This window comes from Lissotriton helveticus, chromosome 2_1 (genome assembly GCF_964261635.1).
Source record: "Lissotriton helveticus chromosome 2_1, aLisHel1.1, whole genome shotgun sequence".
Classification (NCBI taxonomy): Eukaryota; Metazoa; Chordata; class Amphibia; order Caudata; family Salamandridae; genus Lissotriton; species Lissotriton helveticus.
The window spans coordinates 1962956126-1962977432 of record NC_136059.1 but is presented as its reverse complement, the minus strand read 5'-3'; the positions used below and the strand labels follow the sequence as shown (position 1 = coordinate 1962977432).

The 21307-nt window shown below is 43.1% G+C and overlaps 1 protein-coding gene across 4 annotated transcripts in view; it reads left to right on the top strand.

The window, feature by feature from the left end:
* The window catches only part of NR3C2 (nuclear receptor subfamily 3 group C member 2), an 818592-nt gene that overhangs the window by 620112 nt on the left and 177173 nt on the right, over positions 1 to 21307 (top strand). For all 4 annotated transcript variants that reach the window (XM_078676907.1, XM_078676905.1, XM_078676904.1 and 1 more), the window contains exon 4: positions 18238 to 18354. In XM_078676907.1, coding sequence (XP_078533033.1) covers positions 18238 to 18354 — 117 coding nt within the window. The remainder of the gene's footprint in view (positions 1 to 18237; positions 18355 to 21307) is intronic.

The following is a 21307-nucleotide window of genomic DNA, read 5'->3' as shown; positions in this document are numbered from 1 at the left end:
GCTGGGTAAGAGCAAAGGCTTCAATCACAGGGACAGCATAGGTATATCTAAGGTTGGAGATCTGTGGACAAGCGGAATGATGATCCCATTTGAACAACTTCAGAAACAATACAAGATGGCATCTACGGAGCGGTTCCGCTATCACCAGATCAAACATGCATTAGAGGCAGCGATTCCCCCTGGTACTACTCTACCCGAGGCCTCCCCGCTAGAGGACAGATTGCTAACAGACTACATGACCACAAGAGCAATCTCCTTGATATACCGCAAAATAATCAACAACAATCCTGACCCCATGCTAAAGCTCCGAAAAAAATGGGAGGAGGAGGTTGGGGAACTCGATTACACTGACTGTCAGGAAGCGCTGGCCTCGCCCAGAGAGGTGGCGATTCAATCCAAGCTCTGCCTAGTGCAACTTAAAATACTCCACAGGATATATTATACCAGAACCACGCTCTATGAAATAGGAAGGGCTCCCACCCAGCTTTGTCTACAACAGTGTGGGGCGGTGGGTACCTTCTACCATACGCTCTGGGAATGCCCTGTAATACAGTCGTATTGGAAATCTGTCCTGAACACCATTACAAGAGTTAGCCGGAAACCAGTCCCTCTTGAACCCAAGCTTTGCATCTTGAATATCGGGGAGGCTACAGAGCTTACCTCTATGGCACAGACATGGGCGACACTGGGAACTATGCTGGTCAAGAGAAATATTGCCCAACATTGGGGGGGGGCACATGTTCCCACACATGCGAACTGGTGTAACGATATGGACAGAGCCATGGTGGCAGAAAAAAACTGTGTATGTGAGGAGGGCTTGTCCATAAAAATGGATTAAACTATGGGGGGGCTGGAACACCTACAGAGGGGGGATATGTGAATTACCAATGATACCTCATGAACCGGAACTGTCTGAAATGTAAGACAGTTTACTGTATGCACACATGCCTACAACTGTAACAAATTAATGAAGCTATGATGATTCCAATGTATGTACTATATTAGTGTATGATATTAATTTACTACTTGCTGTGAAGAATCAAAATAGGATTGTGCTGTATATGTTTAATTAAAAAAAAATATATATTTTTTAAAACTCCAGGGACTAAACAGTTTCATCAGGCGAGTGCAAAAAGACACCAATACTGTTTACCATTCGTGCAATGCTCCAGAACTTTGGCACACTTAAAAACGATTCAAATCATTCTTTCTGATATCTTAGCAGGAGTCAAAACAGCTAACCCCCCGACAATTACAAAACCAGCTCAAACAGTAAGTCTCCCTGCGACAGACCTCCTCCTTCACCGTCGGGCAAAGCGGGTCTGGGAAGACCAATTTCCTTCAAGCCTGCAGGATGGACCCCAGCAGCCATCCTAAACCAAGCATGGCCTTAGGGGCCCACAGGACTCTGCAGAGGATATAAAGTCCCACGCCCACCAACGAACTACAACTTTTAGAAACACCAAACAAACATTCAGCCATGGGGCACTCCTCACTGCTTTACCATCCTAACTTGCCGTGGTGTTGATCGCCTCAAAATCCTAGGCCTTCCTTGACCAAAATAGAGCGTGAATGCCTCAAAAAAGCCAGGACTAACAAGCAGAAAAAACTAGTTGCACAAAGCTCACCTCAGCACAGCCATACTAATATGGGATCCGGCACCCAACAGACCCCAAAGGAAAGCAAGTACCAACAGGGGACAGTTCCCCCAACCCACTATTTCAACAAAAAGAAGGGGTCCACAAACATAACAGGCCGATAGGGCCCAACCATTCTAATCATGAAACGCTAGGGCCTCTATTTCATGATCAAGAAAAGTACATAACCTTCTCCCTTACGATGCCAGACAAGGCACTCACTACTTCTAATGGGTCTGAAATACTGCATTCTCTGGAATCTCCTCCCAACCGCAATTAGATAAAAACATGTCGCTATAAACATGACAGTTACCACTTGGGATTGGTCTAGTCAAGTATCCTCTTTCCTCGCAAGACCACAAGATCCCCCTTATAATACCCTCATAACAGGACCCTGAGAGATTAAGCCATCGTGCCCGCTCAGGTCACTGACACACAGCCACACGATTCTGTCTCAACCCAATCATCCACTCTTGTCAAGGACCACTGCTTCATCACCCCCGCTTTCCCCATGACAAGGAGTCCCAGTACTGCATGGTCCTGTCCCAGGAGGGAAGAGGGCAGCGTGATCCCAAAAACATAGGGAAATCAGCAATGGTCTCTACACCCTAACATTGTGCTACTGGAAAGTGAATTCAGCAGCAAGGTAGGCAAGAATTATTTCACCACTTACCTCCAAAATGTCGATATCCTTCTATTACAGGAAACTTGGGCACAAAAACCGACCCTAATCACCGGATTCAAAGAATTCTATTTAGAAGAGTTAAAATCATCTAAGGCAGGTAGAGCCATCTGCGGCCTTTCCATATACATAGGAACTCCTCTTCAGTGGTCCCAAGAACACATCGACCTGGGATTAGCATGGGCACAATGTGTCAAACTTTCAGATCCTTCAACATCACACAACAGCTTCAGCCTTTTCATTTGTTATGTATACATTCACCCCAGGCAGAAGAGTAAAGCCGTAAAGGAAGAATCATTAACCGCACTCCTCAAGCTCGATTGGTCTTGTCAGGGGATTTTAACATGCTTTTTTTTGCAAACTAGCACACAACTACGCCAACAGCATCTAACTAGTGCCACCCAAACACCACCACCAGCAACATCAACCTACTCCAGAGCCGATCAACACGGAAAAAGCGTGTTTCACGGCCCTAGAGAACATTTGCCTCTTTATACTCAACGGCCGCCTTTCCCAGGACCAACCAGCAACTTTCACCAGGATATCAAACAAAACCAACGCAATCCTGGATTACATTTTTGTAGACATAGAGCTGTTTTTTACAATCAATCATTTTAGCATAACAGCAAGAGTGGGGAGCAATAATCTCCCCTGCACTTGGAGTTACTGCCATGCCCATGCAGCGTCCCTTGCGCACAAGACCTGTTTATGACACCCAGCACCTATAATTTGAAACTCCTCATTTGGAATGGAACCGTGACAGAGCCAGTCATGGAGTTTATATCCACATCACTAACAGAAGACTCTAAAAACTAGACCTAAAAATCATTCAAAACTACGAAGAAGCTAATAGCAACTGTGAGGGTCACCTATAAAAAGGCAATCTGAACAGCCAATAAATCATACCAGACAAACGTTTGGCTAAAGCTCCTTCATACAAGTAATTTGAAAAGCAGCAAGATATTCTGGGCCAAAGCACCTTTAAGAGACTGAGATCAGACGAGGCTCCTGACCCAAATAGCCTTCTAAGCACCTGCTTTAACCCCTTCCATGCTGATGACGAGCTTAGCTCGCCATCAGCGTTACCTACCGTGTGCTGATGACGAGCTGAGCTCGTCATGTAACGCGGTAAATTTAAAAATGCCGCATGCAGCGGGAAAAATGGCCGCACGCATGCGGTTAAGTATGATCTACATTTTTGGGCCTCGTACCTCAACCCGCTGTTCAACCAAGCCTTTATCACCAACTCTATCCCGGCTTCATGGAAAGGAAGTTTTTTGCTTTGCATCTTCAAATCATCATCATCATCATAATCTTTATTTCAGCTAAAAGCCATAAAAAACAAATAAACATACAGAATAAAAACACATAACATTTAAATAGGGCAAGTGGCATCGAAGGAGCCAATTGCCAACAGTGCAAGTTGAGATATAGTTCAATACTAACAATACCATCATAAAACAGTTAATTACAGCCAATAAAGGTTTAGATTAAAATCAGTGCAGCTAGTGCTTTCTTAGGCACTTTGAAGCAACAAAAAATATACATATATTGTCTTTCTTGCCCAGGGCAGTAAAGTGCAGGTGCTACTAGGAGACTCAAGCGAGGCATACAAACATAGAACAATCATTTTTCGCTCCAGCAACATACCTCACAAACACATGTGAAACTGGAGTTTGGTCTGTTCCATCAAGTATATGTCAGGATGGGTGCAATTATCAAATTATGCTGGAAGCTCAGATCTGCCGCACTGGACTCGCTTGCTGCCCTCTGCTGGTCGGAAATAGAGAACCAGCCCAACCATAAAACTCCTGGCCAACAGCCTTCCAGCAAGCACTAAACAATCTAAATTTGCCAGAACCTTGAACATGAATATTGATCCTACCGCTTTCAAAAATATTACCAACAAGGCAGTCAAACTCCATTCTTGGACCCTTGACAACGCTGAGATAGCCCACAAAAGGCATGGAAGGACAGTTCTGGATCACTACTCCACCTTGAGACCACACCCATATCTCACAAATCACATTGCAGCGCCCATTCAACACTCACTCCTTTTATTCCGCATGAGTGCCTTTCCATCAAAAGATCAGGTCCCTATGTGGAATCAATCCTGGCTGGACTCCCAATGACGCTAATGCGGCCACTTGGAAGTAAGTGAACTACACTTCTTGACCATAAATTGTTAGGACCCGCTCTGAGGGCTCTTCAGATTAGCTACTGTCACCCGCAGTGATGGTGTTCCTAAATGGGCACAACATGCAGCTTTCCTGCAGGGCCACAACGTTTCTGCTGCACATAAAAAGGTTACTTCTACAGCAAACCACAAACACTTGCGCAACATCCTTTTTTGCTCTACATCGCACATTAGTGACTCCCTCATGTCGTTACTGTTTTCAAAGCAGCTAATCTCGGCACCAGACTCCTAATTAAATACTGACGGCGTGCCTAAATAGGAACGAGATCCAGCTTTCTCACAGGGCCACAACGTTTCTGCTGCAAGTGAGAAGGTGGATTCTACAGCAAACTGCGAACCTTTAAGAAACATAACTCTATGCACTACATAATAATAATAATCCACATTTGTAAAGCGCACAATCACCCATAAGGTTCTCTAGGCGCTGGGGGCCGTCGGGAAGATTAAGCGAGCTATTGCCCAGAGTCACATGGTGCTGGGCTAATCTGCCGCCGGCGCCGGGGATCGAACCGTGATCCCCAGATTCTGGAGGCAGTCGCCCTGGCCGCGGCGCCACACCTCTTCCCTCGAGTGACCGGCCCTCGCTGTTACTGTCTCAAAAGTTGCAGATCTTAGCACTGAACTTTTTAATTAAACAAGTTACAGTCAGCCTGCACATTCTAAGGAGTAGACTGCTGTTGTTATAATCACGTTAAAAGGAAAATGTACATTGCGATGATTTTTATTCATCTGCAAGAAAGAATGTATTACTTACTAAAATACACTGAATTGGTTGACTTTAATTAAACCTAAAGGAGTCAAGCAGAGTAGAATGGGAAGGGCTTATAATCATCGTATTTGTCTGGAAAGTTCCTGTATTTAATTTGTGAATTTCTGCAGATAGCATTGCAAACACTGAGGGCCAGATGTACGACCCACCAATTTGCGAGTCGCAAATTGTGTCGCATTTGCGACTCGCAATTTGCAACTCCCAAATTGGGATGTACAACAGTGTCTCAGACCCTGTTTGTGATTCCTAATGGGGTCGCAAATTGCATGCCTCATTAATGAGGCAGGTGCAATTTGGAAAGGTTGGAGACTCCTGTGCTACAGAGTATTCATCAGAGAAGATATTTAACTTTTTTTTTAAAATCCTTATATAAAGTAAAAAAAACATTGTGGTACTTTCAGTGCAGTTTATATTGCAAGGTTTCTCTTGACCTATGTACAGTTTGTATTTTGTATACACAGGGAAGAAATCACCGCCCATGCACAGCACCATAAAATACTCCCCCCTACCGGTAGCTTCTCCACTCTCTCTTCTTCTCTTTCTTTTCTTTCTCGGCCTCTGGGACTAGGGGAGTGGGCAATCAACAAACGTGCGAGAGACTATCGAAAGGACATCAGGGAGGGGCGGAGGGCAAACTAAGAATATTGATACTAGGGCACGAACTAACGGAACACACTGCCAGGAACTGCACAGCCACAGTCAGATGTGCCAAGATGATGGACTTGTGTTGCCTCTCTGTAACCCCCCCCCACCCCCTCCCCCAGAGCATTCTATATCTGTTTTCTCTGTAAATTACCTCCCATGTATACGTGACGCACCATGTAAATATAATTCTCAATAAAAACTTTACTGAAATAAAAAAATGAAACGGAGCCGCCTCATGAGGTAGTTAACTTTAATGCTGTTCTGAAAGAAGATTTATACTTAAGCTTCTACCTATTTTTAAATTGTGCTAGTAAAATGAGATACTGAGATATGTGAAGTTGTATGAGATATGTGTAGCCCCCTTAATATACGCGTAATCATAAGGTGGGCAAACATATTTAACTGCCATTGTTCCCAGGTTCTGAAACACCTGCTAGTAATCAGAAACTCCGAGTTTATTATTTAGGATGCTGCTGTAATATATGATTCTTACTTGTACAATTGACTCTATATTATTTTTCAAAATGTTACGCAGTCTGTAGAAGGTTATGTTTCAGTAAATGCAGCCGTGCACCGACGAAATGACGGATTCTTCTATAAGCATACATGTAGGAAGCTTAAATAATCAGTCGGGCAATGCGCACAACCAGAATGTACAAGAATATTTTATTTCATTATTCGTTTTTCAAAATATATCTATTTCACCTTAAAAGCCAATATTTTGTCTTGATGAATAAGCAGTGCCGTGGCAACAAATATGATTGTTGCCCCTTCTATTTATGGAAGCAAGACAGGTACGTCAAAAGTTGAGTTGCAATATGTCCATATGAGGTGCAGTTTGCTCATATGAGTTGCAGTATCCCTTAGTCATAAGTCTAGGGACACACTGCACCATTCACTAGATACCCATACAAGAGGTGGTCTTTAGCCCATTCCACACCTTCGCTATTTCCTGAACTGTTTCATTGCCCAGCGAAAAGAAGAAAACTGGAAGATTGTCTTCATGCATTGGCCATATTATCCATGGTCGTTGTGCACTTTAACTCCTTCCCCATTTACTGTTCCCTGGCTGAATCAGTTTATTTTTTTTCTATAAAACAATTTTATTTTTATTTTGTCATGTACCAAGAGAAACAGTACAGTTCAAGCAATAAGAACTGTTTTAAAGGAGAGGATTACAACAGAGAGCATCAAAACAGTTACTCCAGTTCATAGCATTCCCACCATTTTTTCCAGATTTTCTTGTGCTTTTGGGGACAGCTGTGTCACAGGCTCCTCCAGTTTCACGTACCAGTCAATGGCAGCCTGCCTGGTGCCAGAGGGGGAGGTTCAGTGGAATTCCATGCAAGGGCAATATTTCGTTTTGCTATTAAGGTGCCCAGCTCAATCAGGGACTGTTCCCCCCTATACCCTCCCATGTCCTCCAAGAAACCGAATAGTGTGATACGAGGTGAGGGGTCAATGGGTCTCTCTTCAAACCCTGCGATATGGTAGTAAAAATGCAGCCCAGTACTTCAGGATCACCGGGCACTTACAAACTACTTGGAAAAAATCAGCACTTCCCTTGGAGCATCTGAAGCATGCTGGGAGGCCCGCTTCTGCGCCTTTTACAGCCATATGGGCGTCAAGTATGTGATATGTAGGAACTTTATTTGGATTATTCAAAGCCTCGAAGAGATTGGCAGCACTCGTTGTGCCATCTTGGCCTCTCTCATCACTGTTGTCCAGGGATCCCACCCACGCCTCCCATCTGGCTTTAAGTGGAATGAAAAGATCTGGATAGTTAATGACTAGGAATTTATATAAGCAGGATATACCCCATTTCCCGATAGGTCCCATAAGGATTTTGGCTTCTAAAGGGTTATACTCAGGAACATTGTCAAGGGCATCTCTTTGGAACATCAAGGCATGTTGGCGCGTTAGGAGCCTATAGAACTGGGAGTGGTGAAGTTTGAAGTCTGTCTGGAGTTCTTCGAACTACCTCAAATCTGACCCCACCACACATCCCCCAACTTTGAGATGCCAATGAGTTCCCATTTACCAAAGCCCTCCAGTTGTCCTTCCCCTTCCATTCAGCTTCTTCTCCAAATGGGACTCTCAAGCGTAAATCTACAGTCCCATTGCGTCCAACGATGGGACAATCTCCATGTCAGAAAAAACACCCTGGAGAGCTCCAGGAGAGAGCGAGGAATGGGGGTCCCTTACAGACTGTCCATCACTGCATCATATCCCATGAAGGAAACCTTTCATTCTTGACCACCATTTGGGAGGCCCAATATTACATTTGCACTCCCGCAACAGCCATTCCCCTGTCAAAAGTGGACTGCACACATTTACCAAAAGCAAAGCGTGGTGACTGGCCAGCTCAGATAAATGACTATATTCTGACCTCTAACTTAGCAAACCAATGTTGTGGAATCACAAACTAGAAATTTTCTTTAACCTATAAGTAACTCAGCAGTACCTTCATCTTAAGGAGTGCCCAGTATATTGAGTGGTAACTTGACCCATTTGGTAAGGTCCTCATACACTTTGGATACTGTGGCTGCAGTAGCTGGGAGCGAGGATATATAAAGGCCCATGTATTGGAAAATGAGTCTGTGGAGAGGTATCTCGGCTTGCCAATCTACTGCTTCGCTGACCCCTGTGATGGAGACACAGAGAGATTTGGACCAGTTTACTTCTAAACGGGAGGCCTGCCCATATACGTCTAGAATTTGAAGGAGTTGCAGCCCAGTGACGTCTGGAGGCAAGAGTAACAACACATTGTCCGCATACAAGTTAATGCGGTCTTCCATCACATCCCCCCATTGAAACCCCAAGATCCGCGCATCACATCTAACCCAGGTAACCAGGAGGGACAGTAGCGAGTCTCCCTGCCTGGTGTATCTGTTCGCAAGGTGAGAAATATGCGGTTAGAAGTATCCATCAGAAGATCAAGCTACTTACCTTTGGTAGTGCTCTTTCTGGTGGATAATCTGTCTAAACTCAGATTCCTCCCAGCCCTTCCTCCTCCCCATCCTGTGGAATGGACTCCTTTTTCTGCATTTCTAAAAGGTTTCAATTAGAGATCTGCACACAGTCAAATCTGAGTACTGAGGGCGCCACGTCCCACAGTGTGGAGAGATACCTGAATGAAACTGACGTAGACATAAGTGGCGGTTATGTATGGCCCGACATCACTTCGGGATGGGATGCCCCCGACATGGAGTCACATGATACTACCATCAGGTGCACAAGGGAAATGCTGAGAAAAATATTGGGATCCATTCTGGCAGGTGTGAGTAATCACAAGGTGTGGAATCTGCGGTTAGATAAAGAATCCTTCTGAAAGAGCATTACCGAAAGCTAGTAACTTGTTCATTGGCACTACAGACAAACATGCAGTTTTTGCCTGTGGCATCCCTTGCTTCTCCTCCAGCAAAAAGGAGGTTTGTGGCCTAATGGCCAGAGATGCCAACTTTAGAACTGGAGGAACAGATTTCTAATCCTGGCTTAGCCTCAGTATCCTCTGATTCTCAGCAAATCACTTAATCTTCCCATGCCTAAAAGAAATGTAATGTCTTGTCCTTATGTAAAGTGCTCTGGTGCTCTTAGGCGAAGTGTGCGCAATATAAAACTGCAAACAAATTAACAAATGTTGAAAGAAAGTTCCATTTTGCTTTTTCTCTATAGATGCTCAGTCCTGCTAGCAGTTTTCCATTTTACGCATTGTCATCTTCTATGGCGAGTTGTGCTCCTTATGGAAATACTCTGTTTTTCTTCTCATTAGACCTGCATCTTTATAGAAACAGGCATTGACAAAATCAATAGGTCATGTTGTAAAATATGTTTTACAAAACAGTATACGGAGCACTCAGCATCTCTGAATATACAGATAGGATCAGACAAATAAATTATGGATTAGGATGCAATACATTTGGGACCATGTATAAAACCTGAGGATGAGATTAATACTCCCATGAAATCACCAGGTTGGATGTATGGCCAATTTTGATATTGTCTTTATTATTGAAGCAGAGTGACAGTCTATCTCTGGTGCTGACGAATGCTCATGAGCGTATACAGTCACTAAGAGGCAGAAACATGTTAAACTATTGAGATAGGGTAGTTGTAACTCCCTGTCTTCACTGTTTTAGCCCTATCCGAAGGGGGCACCAGAATAAAATAGCTTTGCCCTCTTGGAGATAGTTTTTATCACTGCTACTTCTCCTATTTTGCACTCTTCCCCTCACCCACCAACGCTACCACCTTGCTCATCTAAAACACTTCAGCTCTTTCCAACATATATGAGAGTTATAGTCCACACAAGGTTCCTTGTGGTTATTGTGTGAGGAGGGAGCCCTATGATGAAGCATGTCACCTTCGGGTGAGTGTGGGTTTAACAGCTATCTGCCCTTTCTGTAATGCTACCAAAGGTACATATTTTGTGTAAAAAAGTAAAACATGACAATGCAGGCATGAAAAAATAATGTGGTGCCGGTAATGGTTCTGGAGATATTAGTTGTGGTGTTAATGGCAATGGTGGTAGTGATAGTTGCTATCGTTGTGATGGTAATACAGGTGGTGTTGGTGGTGGTGGTAATGATGATGGTATTAATTCTGGTGATGGCAAAGGTAGTTAACGGTTATGATGGTGGTAATACAGGATGTGCTGGTAATGACACCTGATTAAAAAGCCTTCAGCATTAAAGACATTCAGAAATTATTTCTTTCTGCATACAATGATGTTGGGATGATGTAGCTTACTTTTCAGTTGTAAAATAGCCTCTCGTTCATTGCAGTGCAAGCACTTTTTAGCAGAAGGAGAAATAATACACCGAATAGCCAAATGAATGACGTGAGAATAATACTCTTTTCAGTAGAGTTAAAGTTAATTCTATGTATATTCTAAAGAATTGTAATCAAAAGAATAGGCACAGGCGCACAGCGTGGAGTTGAAAGGATGGGCTGTGGGGAAGGTAATCGTGGGTTAAAGGTAGGTAAAGGTGCTCCTACAGGCGACGCAACTGTCCAAATGCGTCCAACTGATACTCTAAGATGAGTGCGCTACGTAATACGTAAGCGCATCCCTGTATGATGGGCACACTTATGAAGTTCAGGCTAGCTGACTCAAATAACGTTCAATCAAAAAAGTTCAAAAAAACGGGTTCAATAAAGAAGTTTCATTGTTTGTTGTATTTAGAAGTTTCACAAATTCTTATAGTAAAGCGTTACATCACACAATTCAATGAATTCAGTACAATCCAACGGTATCTCAACAAATGCTCCAATGCATTTCGGACTGAATTAGTCCTTTGTCAAGGAGCGCTGCGGGAGGATACAAGAAATGCAACTTAGATCAACGGTAAATAACAATTGAAATGTGGTGAAAGCATGCTAGGTGACGTGTCTAACACCGTGATTACATGCAAGTTAGAAGTGAAGCGGGTTTATTGTGCACTAAAAAAACATGGAGTGAAGCGTGTGAAACTATATTCGTGAGCGATCGGTGTTGGGAGGTGTAATGCGGACTAAGGCTAAAGTTTATGACGGAAGGAGATAGGAGTGAGAAAAAAAAAAGGTGCAGGAAAGGTTTGTAACAGTTAAAACTGGTCTTACGCTTGAGAAATCAGCGTTGTGCTCACATCGGTGCTGCAAAGGAAACGGTGAAAGGGCGTGAGGTGTGGTGAACATTATTGAAATCAGACATAACAGACCCCTTAAAGACTTTTATTTTGGAACTCATGGTATTCACTTTATATCCTAGTTATTTTTCCTTTGAACAACGTTGGTATTTACAAATGTCCGGGATGGCCATGGGCAATTGCGCCGCGCCGACGTATGCGAAAATATATATGGGCAATTTTGAACTCAACCATATTCTGACAAACACCAACTGGAAAGACAACCTCAAACTATATGCACGCTACATAGATGATCTTTTTTTCATCTGGAAAGACTACCGAGATCACCTAGAATCAGCATTAACCGCCTTGAATTCCAAAGACGATCGGATTGAATTCACATGGAACATTTCCGACAAAGAAATTACGTTCTTGGACGTACTTGTGAAAATCACCCCTGAGGGCATCGAAACTGACCTCTACCGAAAAACCACCGACCGCAACAACGCATTGTTATATAGCAGTTTTCACCAAGACTCACTAAAGAGACACTTACCTTATAGTCAAATGTTGAGGGTTACCCGGATAGTATCCAATAATGACACCAGAAACTCCCAAATACAATCCATGGCTACTAGGTTCTCCAGTAGGGGGTACCCACAAGAAATCATTGAAGATGCTACGGACAGAGTTAAAACCATCCCACGGTCAGAAGCTTTGAAAAGCAAGAGAAAGGATTCCAATCAAAGAATGGCACTGGTCTCTAGATACTCCACCTCGAGCAAAATCTACAAAAAGATTATACGTAAACATTGGCGAATCTTATCGTCTGAACCAGATTTTGGTGATCTCTTTAAAGAATTCCCCATCTTTGCCTACAGCAGACCCATGAACATCAGAGAAATATTGTCTAAACCGACTGCTGCACCAAGAACACACACGGGCACACGTTCGTGCCATCACTGCAATAATTGCAACAATGTCATCGGAGGCAACACCATAAACCACCCGATGAGAGGTTTTGAAATCAATCTCAAAGTAGATGCTACATGTGATTCAGCAAACCTGATCTACTTACTCAAATGTCCATGTGGGAAGATCTACGTGGGAAAAACCAGCAGAAAAATAAAAACCCGATTAAATGAACACAAATCGAACATTCGAACCAAAAACACCAAATCGAATGTGGCAATCCATTTTAATGAAGCTCATCATAGCGTGGCACAGCTGAAATATCTTGTACTTGAAATGGTTGCCCACACAGAGGGCAAAGACAATAACAAGACCCTCCTTCAACGAGAGACCTCGTGGATTTACAGGCTTCAATCTCTGAAACCTTTCGGTCTTAACGACCGGACTGAACTAAGTTGTTATCTGTAACTGTTTGATGCTATGCACCCCCGTTCTGCATATCACCTGGATTGCACACCTACTACTTTTCCCACTACAAGATGGCCTCTTCCATCTCTCACTCATTTCGGGTCCTTTATCTATCTCAACCTTTCTTACACTCCCCTCGAACTCCGCAGTAACTCCGCGAAGTTTGTGACATTCGGTCCACCTTCTGAACTCTCCTCAGTAAGTAACCTCAACCGCATGCCTTCTTTTCTCACACTGAACGTTTTTCCCGTTCACCACACCTCACGCCCTTTCACCGTTTCCTTTGCAGCACCGATGTGAGCACATCGCTGATTTCTCAAGCGTAAGACCAGTTTTAACTGTTACAAACCTTTCCTGCACCTTTTTTTTTTCACTCCTATCTCCTTCCGTCATAAACTTTAGCCTTAGTCCGCATTACACCTCCCAACACCGATCGCTCACGAACATAGTTTCACACGCTTCACTCCATGTTTTTTTAGTGCACAATAAACCCGCTTCACTTCTAACTTGCATGTAATCACGGTGTTAGACACGTCACCTAGCATGCTTTCACCACATTTCAATTGTTATTTACCGTTGATCTAAGTTGCATTTCTTGTATCCTCCCGCAGCGCTCCTTGACAAAGGACTAATTCAGTCCGAAATGCATTGGAGCATTTGTTGAGATACCGTTGGATTGTACTGAATTCATTGAATTGCGTGATGTAACGCTTTACTATAAGAATTTGTGAAACTTCTAAATACAACAAACAATGAAACTTCTTTATTGAACCCGTTTTTTTGAACTTTTTTGATTGAACGTTATTTGAGTCAGCTAGCCTGAACTTCATAAGTGTGCCCATCATACAGGGATGCGCTTACGTATTACGTAGCGCACTCATCTTAGAGTATTCTAAAGAATTGGTCACAATATGCCATGCAAACAGCTTCACCTTTAAGTCACACCTAAAACGTGGATGGGGCGGTTGCAATTCCCAAGTTTCTATATATTCCAATAAAAAATTACTTTTTCCTTGAGGCCAGTGCTTCGATATAAAAAAATGAGGGTACAGCACTTTAGGACAGTACTCCTTGGTGCTGTCCTGCTCAAACTTGCTATGCAACCATTGAAAGACATCAAGGGATATGGTAATTGAGGAATCCAAATGTTTTATCCATTTGAAATAAGTTTCTTTAGCGCTGATCAATAAGGCTCTTTAGTTGGGTGGTTAGAATACTGTTAGACTGGGCATGGTTTACCCTGTCTTTTTGCCTCTGACCTCCTCTTTTTGACTGTGTGCTGCATTTTGGTTTTGCTAGTTTTAGGACTCTGTGCACTTTACCGCTACTGACCAGTGCCCAAGAGCAAGTGCTCCATGTCCAAAATGAAATGGTAATTGGTTTCTCCATGATTGGCATATTTGATGTAATAGTAAGGTCCTAGTACAGTGCACCCTGTGTGCCCTGGGCCTGTAAATCTAATGCTACTGGTTGGCCCGCAGCACTGATTGTGCCACCCAAATGAGTAGCCCTGAAAACATGTCTCTGACTTGCCACTGCAGTGTCTGTATGCATAGTTTTAAACTGCCATTTGGACCTGGCAAGTGCTCCGACTTGCCAGCCCCAACCTTCCCTTTTATTACATGTAAGGCACCCCTAAGGTATGCCCAAGTTAGTCCTTTGGGCAGGGTGAAGTGTATTTAAACGGTAGGGCATATACTGGTAGTGAAATGCTGCTAATTTCGTTTTTCACTACAGCAAGGCCTATCCCTCTCATAGGTTAGCATTGGAGCTGCCCTGTAATATCTTACAAGTGTATCTTCCAAATTCGAGCTGATAGAAAATTGGAGTTTGAGGTCTCTGGACTCACATTTTAAAAAATACATCTTTTAGTGAAGTTGGTTTTTGAATTGCACGTCTGGAAATGCCAGTTTTAGAAGATTGGTGTTTTCTTACTTCAACCATTCTGTGCCTCTGCCTGTCTGCGGAGTACATGTTTGGGTCAGAATGACAGTTGGGCTGTTTGTGCATCCACTCTAGACAGTCACACAAAGGGAGCTGCATATCCTGATGGCCCATCACAAAGCTGATAGGTCTTACTGAGCAAGAGTGCTGGGAGGAGTTGACATTGACACATAAATAGGGCTGTGCGTGTCCTCACACAAAGCCGTCTCTACAGCCCTGTAGTGTGTCTGGAGTCACTTGTGCACTACAAAAGACTTTCCTTTGAAGTTTAGCTACTTCAAAGGCTGAAATTTGAATAAGTACTGGACCTCTGCCGCCATATACTCAGAACACTGCTGGGTTGAGGACATTCCACCAGGAAGGAGAGCTGGATTGGTATCAGAAGATATTTTCTATCTTATTTCAGGAAGAAGCACTCCTATTTCTTGTAATAGAATTAGCTTGTCTCCGAGCATTGTTTTATCCACTTTGCTGTGCTGGCCTGCTGCTGCTGCTTCTGTCTTGGGAGTGAAAGGACTGGACTTTGTTTTACTCATCCTGCATCCAAGGTTTTCCAAGGGCTTGAGTGTGCTTGCCTCCTTTTAAGAAGTCTCAGTGCCATCAAGGACTTCTCCTGCCAGTATCTGGGCTCTTCTGCTGGGAGCCCTGTCTTACCAAGTGGTGCCAAATTCAGTTCCTGAGCCCTTGGTTAGTGAGTTCTGGTGATACCAAGAAGAATATCCATGCATCGACCCAAAGCGTAGTTCGGAATCGGCGCAGGACCGCCAAAGCATCGCCACGGCCTGCACCAGAGCGTGACCTCTGCTTGACGCAATGACCGCAGCTTACAATGCAGTCCCCAGCTTTTCATCGTAGCGCATCTGAAGAACTGCCGCTGCGTGGGTCTCGGGCACCACATTAACAGAAGTCCGTAATTCAGCATTTCCACTCTGACACAGCACCTGCTTTAAACCTGTGGAATCAACGCTGAGCAACTTGACTTTCGACGCATCGTCCGTGGGTTCCGATTTCATCCTCGACACTGCACTGCAGTAAGGAACCAAGGCAGCTTGCCCGTAAATGATGCATCACCTCCTCTGCAACACTAAGGAGCCGATGCATCACAACCTCTACCTAGCAGTAAGGAACTGACGCATTATCTCCCCTGTAGCAGTAAGGAATTGACGCATTGTCTGCTTTTCGGCGCCTCACCTCCCCTGCGCTTCACATCGTCTTTGATTTTTCACGCATCTAAGGTAATTTCTTCTGATCAAGCGCATATATTGATTTTATCATATCTTGACTTGTATATGTTCTATTTTGGTCTTGTTTGATTCAGATAAATATTGGTTATTTTTCTACTAAGTGGTGGCGGTGGCGGCGGCGACGACACACTTTACACATTGCCTCTGGTATAAGCCTGACTGCTCTGTATCAAGCTACCAAGGGGGGCAGCAGGGATTATCTTAGGTATGTAGCATATATACTCTGACTAGAGTGAGGGTCCCTACTTGGTCAAGGTGCAATCCACTGCCAACTAGAGAGACCATTTCTTATTTTTTAATTCTGTTTATTAATAATAGGGCAGAGTATAAAATAAACACCAATTGCAAAATTGCAGTCAATTGTTTGACACATATTAGAGTTCAGCGATGGGTTTTGGAGTGTTCAGAAATGTTATGGCGCACAACAGGTAGTGGTTGAGTGAAAGAAAAATGATAATAGTGGTTGGTGCTTCTTGGTCAGAGGACACCCAATACTCTGAAAACAAAGGATGGGGAGAACTCACCCTTTTGAATAATTCTAGCAAATTTCAGAGCACACAACAAATGTTATGATAAGAGTAATCACAGTATGTTCATAAGGATAAGATCTTTCTGTTTGTTTTAATGCGTGAGTTGTTGGTCCTCCTATCAAAGGAGACCAAAGGAGCAAGAAACCAGCCGACACGTGTTTCGTTAGATCGGGTGTTAACCCGTGACTCTTCAGGGCTGACAGGAGTGTGATAATGCGGTATCGGGGGACCAGTGATAATTCCAACCCGGTCCTAGTCGGGTGTTTAAACCAATGTAGGAGCCAAAAGGTGAGGTATGCAACAGAAGCTGTAAGAACTAACAGTGACTTGTGATAGAGGCGGGTAATGCCTTCTATTGGGGCAAAAAAACGGCTGGTAGCCGAGAATCGAGTGAGCAGCGAATTGAGTTCACCGGATGCGGTTTCAGCATCCGGTGAACTCAATTCGCTGCTCACTCGTTCTGGAATATTATCAAAGTAAAAGACATGCCACTCTTAACTAAAAATTTCTTTGGGAATTTTAGAAGTATGTGACAATGAGAAAAGAGAACTTGAATTAAAACAAAAAGTGAAGTGTGAAAGTGCAGAAATACTACTGCACTTTTTAGCGCCCGACTGACAAACGATTGCATACATATACTTCCTGTTGAATTGCACATTTGATTTGTATGGATGTATGGATTACGAGTTGCTCGTTAAAATCCTGTATGTGTTGTAACTTCTGTTACTCCTGCAATTTCCCCCGGGTAAATTTCGAAAGGGCGACCCTCATGTAATTTACTGAGGTAAAATGCTTATTGATTACTGTAACGTGGGTTTTAGTGCATTAATCACCCAAATCCTCATGTTATTCCTAAAAAAAATGTACCTGGTGCTAGATATAGTACCTGATAAGTTTCACCACCCACAGTTTCATCAGGCATGCTGAAAGCCAAACCGACCACTGAGCCACCAATAATGAGAGCCCATATGGGATGTGTCCAAGGGTATTCTTGCAGTTAAAACATTTAGGAATTTGGTGCAAGTAGAAATATGAAACTAATCCTTAGAGCAAACATGTTCACCCCATCCGTCAATCGAAATGGAATAGTTTCACCCCCGGGGTGGTGAGCTTCCAAGACGAGTTACATAAATTGTACTCTCTTCTGGGAAACAGTACTCGAGCACCTGTATCTACTGGTGTGTACATAAGCTGACAAAATTGTGGACTACTTGTTGAATTATTGTTTTGTAAATCTACTTTCTGATAATACCATTTTATAAGCTTTAGGCGTTCAATTCAGCAATGTGCAGTTGAATTGGATTGAAGTGTGCATGTAGGGTTATGGCGAAGGCCAGCATCAGTCTCTATGGTTAACGTTTCTACTATTAAAGACGCTGTAGGAGCCAGTAAAGTGTGTTTTACCAGAAATAAATACTTTATATATTTATGTCTAATAGGGATTTATGTTGTTTTCATTTACTCCATTCCATTATTTGTTGTAAATCAAACTACTATGCAGTTGATTTTATATTTAAAAAAACATTTAAAGTAACCAGAATGTTGACTTTGTAAAATATTTATTTGTAACCGAAGATAAAATATCTCTTTTTTACTAATTTAGGGCAGCACAACTACCTGTGCGCAGGAAGGAACGACTGTATTATTGACAAGATTAGAAGAAAGAATTGCCCAGCATGCCGATTGCAGAAATGTCTACAAGCTGGAATGAATTTAGGAGGTAAGAATATTCTGAATTCATTGACGTTTTGGCAGTCAAAACCTCAAATGGTGTTCTGTGCTGCTGATGTTTGACTTGTGTAAAAAAAATATGTGTGATGAATTTTGTGTTCAATGTAAACACCATGGGTTTCAGGGAACTGACTTTACACACAGATTATAGGTACATGCATTCTTTTTCAGGGAAAATAATGCACCCTGTTACAGCTGTTGGTAAACTCTTTAACTCAGAAAGCTCATTATCATCCACAAGGGTAACCTGGTGCTCAGCAGATGTGTATGCGTAGCCCTGTCTATGGTAGGTTTGGTTAATTGAAAAGCAAGGTCTTCCACTTCTTGCATAATTTAAGAGGAGAGGAGGATGAGTCTGGCTGCAGAGTTCTCGATGGTTTGTAGTCTTCTAGTGAGTTGCTTGGTGATCCTGGGGGAGAGGGTGTTTCCGAGTCCAACTTGCTGATGACAAGTGCGTGAATGACAGTTTTTGTGGCATTGCTTGGGACCCATTTGAAGAGCTTGCTCAGCATCTTTTTTCAGGGTGTGGAAGCATGATGCAGTGACGGCTTTGACTTGAGTGTCCTCTTCAGTTTGTTATCAATGATTATTCCAAGGTTCCTGGCATAGGTACTGGATGCTGGTCCATGTTCGGCCGGCCACCAGTTGAAGTCCCATTGTGAGGTGTTTGTATCGAAGATGACTACTTCTGCTTGAGAAAGTTGTCTTTCATCCAGTTAGCGAATTCAGTCATGCAGACGGCACACTTGTTTTTTGTTGTCTGGGTCATGTCCGAGAGGGAGAGCATGAGTTGTAAGTCATTGGCATAGCAGAGGATGTTGATGTGTGCGTGGATGACGTTGGCCACGGAGATTCTGTATGTGTTGAAGAGGGTGGGGCTGAGTGTTGAACCTTGAAACACTTTGTAGATCAGTTTGCAGGCTTCCAAGGATTAAGGTGTCAGGCCAACAGCTTGTGTTCTATCCATTAAGAAGGTGCAGATACCAAGGAGGGTGAGTCCTTGGATGCCAATTTGGTGCAGATGCCTGATGAGGGTGGGGTGTGAGACCCTGTCGAATGTTGCAGAGAGGTGCAGACTAATGAAGGCTGCCGTGTCTCCTCTGTCAAGATTATGCGGATGCCATCTGTTGTGGTGATGAGTGCTGTTTCTATTCTGTGGTTGGGCCTGAATTTGGACTGTGTCGTTGTGTAAAGCTGGTGGTGCTCATGTGGTTTGGAGAGGCACCAGTTGATTAAGATCTCAAAGACCTTAGCTGAATACAGTAAGAGGGAGATAGGTCTGTAGCTGTAAAACGTGGCTGGTTTCTTGAGCAGGAGCATGACGGTGTCATATTTCCAGGTGTCCAGGAACGAGTCTGAGTCGATGGAAGTGTTGAGGTTGGGTTATAGTGGTCTGTTGATTGGTAGGAGTACTTTGGTGTGGGTGGTGGAGGCAAGGGTCCAATGAGGCCCCCGAGTGGATGGTCTTCATGCTAGCAGCGTTTTCGATTGTGTTGACAGCGGGCCACAAGATCAAGGTTCATTCTTTGGCCGTGATGGGAAGTTGACTTGCGATGAAGATGGAGTCCATTGAGGGTCGAAGTTTGCTGTATATGGAGGTGATTTTCTTACACAATAATTCCGGTAGCTTGTTGCAAAGGTCTTCTAAACAGGTGATGTTGCTGGCAGGAAGCACAGTAAAAATATAACTTTGAAAAACTTATGTATAACTGAACTAAAAAGAGCGACAAGAAATATAATATGAAATGCAAGGAATACAGCCTCAAGAGTAACCTGTAGTTTACAAAAAATGTAAGAATGACTAAGTAGGTAGCTAAGAACTCTTTCATTTAAAAGCGGAACTAGATCGAAGAAAGAGATCAAGAAGGTAATGCCAACAGCTTTGTGTAAATAACGGTTTTATAAATGATAAACACCCTTTACCCTTGGGAAAAGTTATGTTCCCTGATCAGTTGGCTGTAATTGTAAGACTCCTTAATATGATCCATGCATTGAATCCCTCAAAACCTGCTGACGCTGGTAGTGGTGCTTATGGACAATATACTACTGGATAACTGGAGAGACACCAGAATAGTATTGGTATTTAAGAAGGATTCACAGAAACAGAATAGGAATGGCCACCCTCTCTCAGTATTGAGCCCCAAAGTTAAGTATTTGTCTGATTGCTTCAAGCGATGTAATAGATTGGGCGAATGTGAATAAGACTGTGTCCACATAAAGCAATGGCTTTATGAATGACATTCTCTTCCAAGCACAGTCCAATGGTGCTGGCTCTTCTGGCACGTTGCACCAAGTCCCTCGAACCCCCCCTTTCCCCTTGATATTGCATCTCACTTACTGGATTGTTGGATTGCATGAAAGAAACTGCTAAAGAGGCACTGTTTGCCATTCTTTCTTGCCCACATTTACTCTCTATAATCCCACTTTGAATGAATATTATATATAGCATGTGGAATAAACTTACCATTTATTCAGGCAGATGGGGTAGTTATATAATGTAAGGCTACGTTTTACATTGAGAAGAATTGGAATAGGAGGACCCTGAATGCTTATTCACCAGTGTGAATTACAAGCATTCTGTTAAGGGTCCCATACAGTTTTCCACAACAACAAGGTGGTGTTAAATATTAACCTATACTTTTTGCCTATGATGGTTTTGATTTTTCCCTTTCATCAAGACTAATGAATGGGAAAATGTACAAACTCAATTGAATGCAATGTGACATGAAGGGTGAGTTTTTAGGACAACAAGAGTTTCTGTCGCATTTCAGGAGAAAACCAAGGGAAAGCGTAAACGGGAAATCCAGCAATGTTGAAATCTATGCTGCATCCATCTTTGGTATGAGATTGGCAAATAACTGTTTATGAGGCATCCTTGCCCGGGTGACAAAGTTGAGGCAGTGCCTTCATCACAAAAATTCCCTTGGGGTTCATGGAAAGAT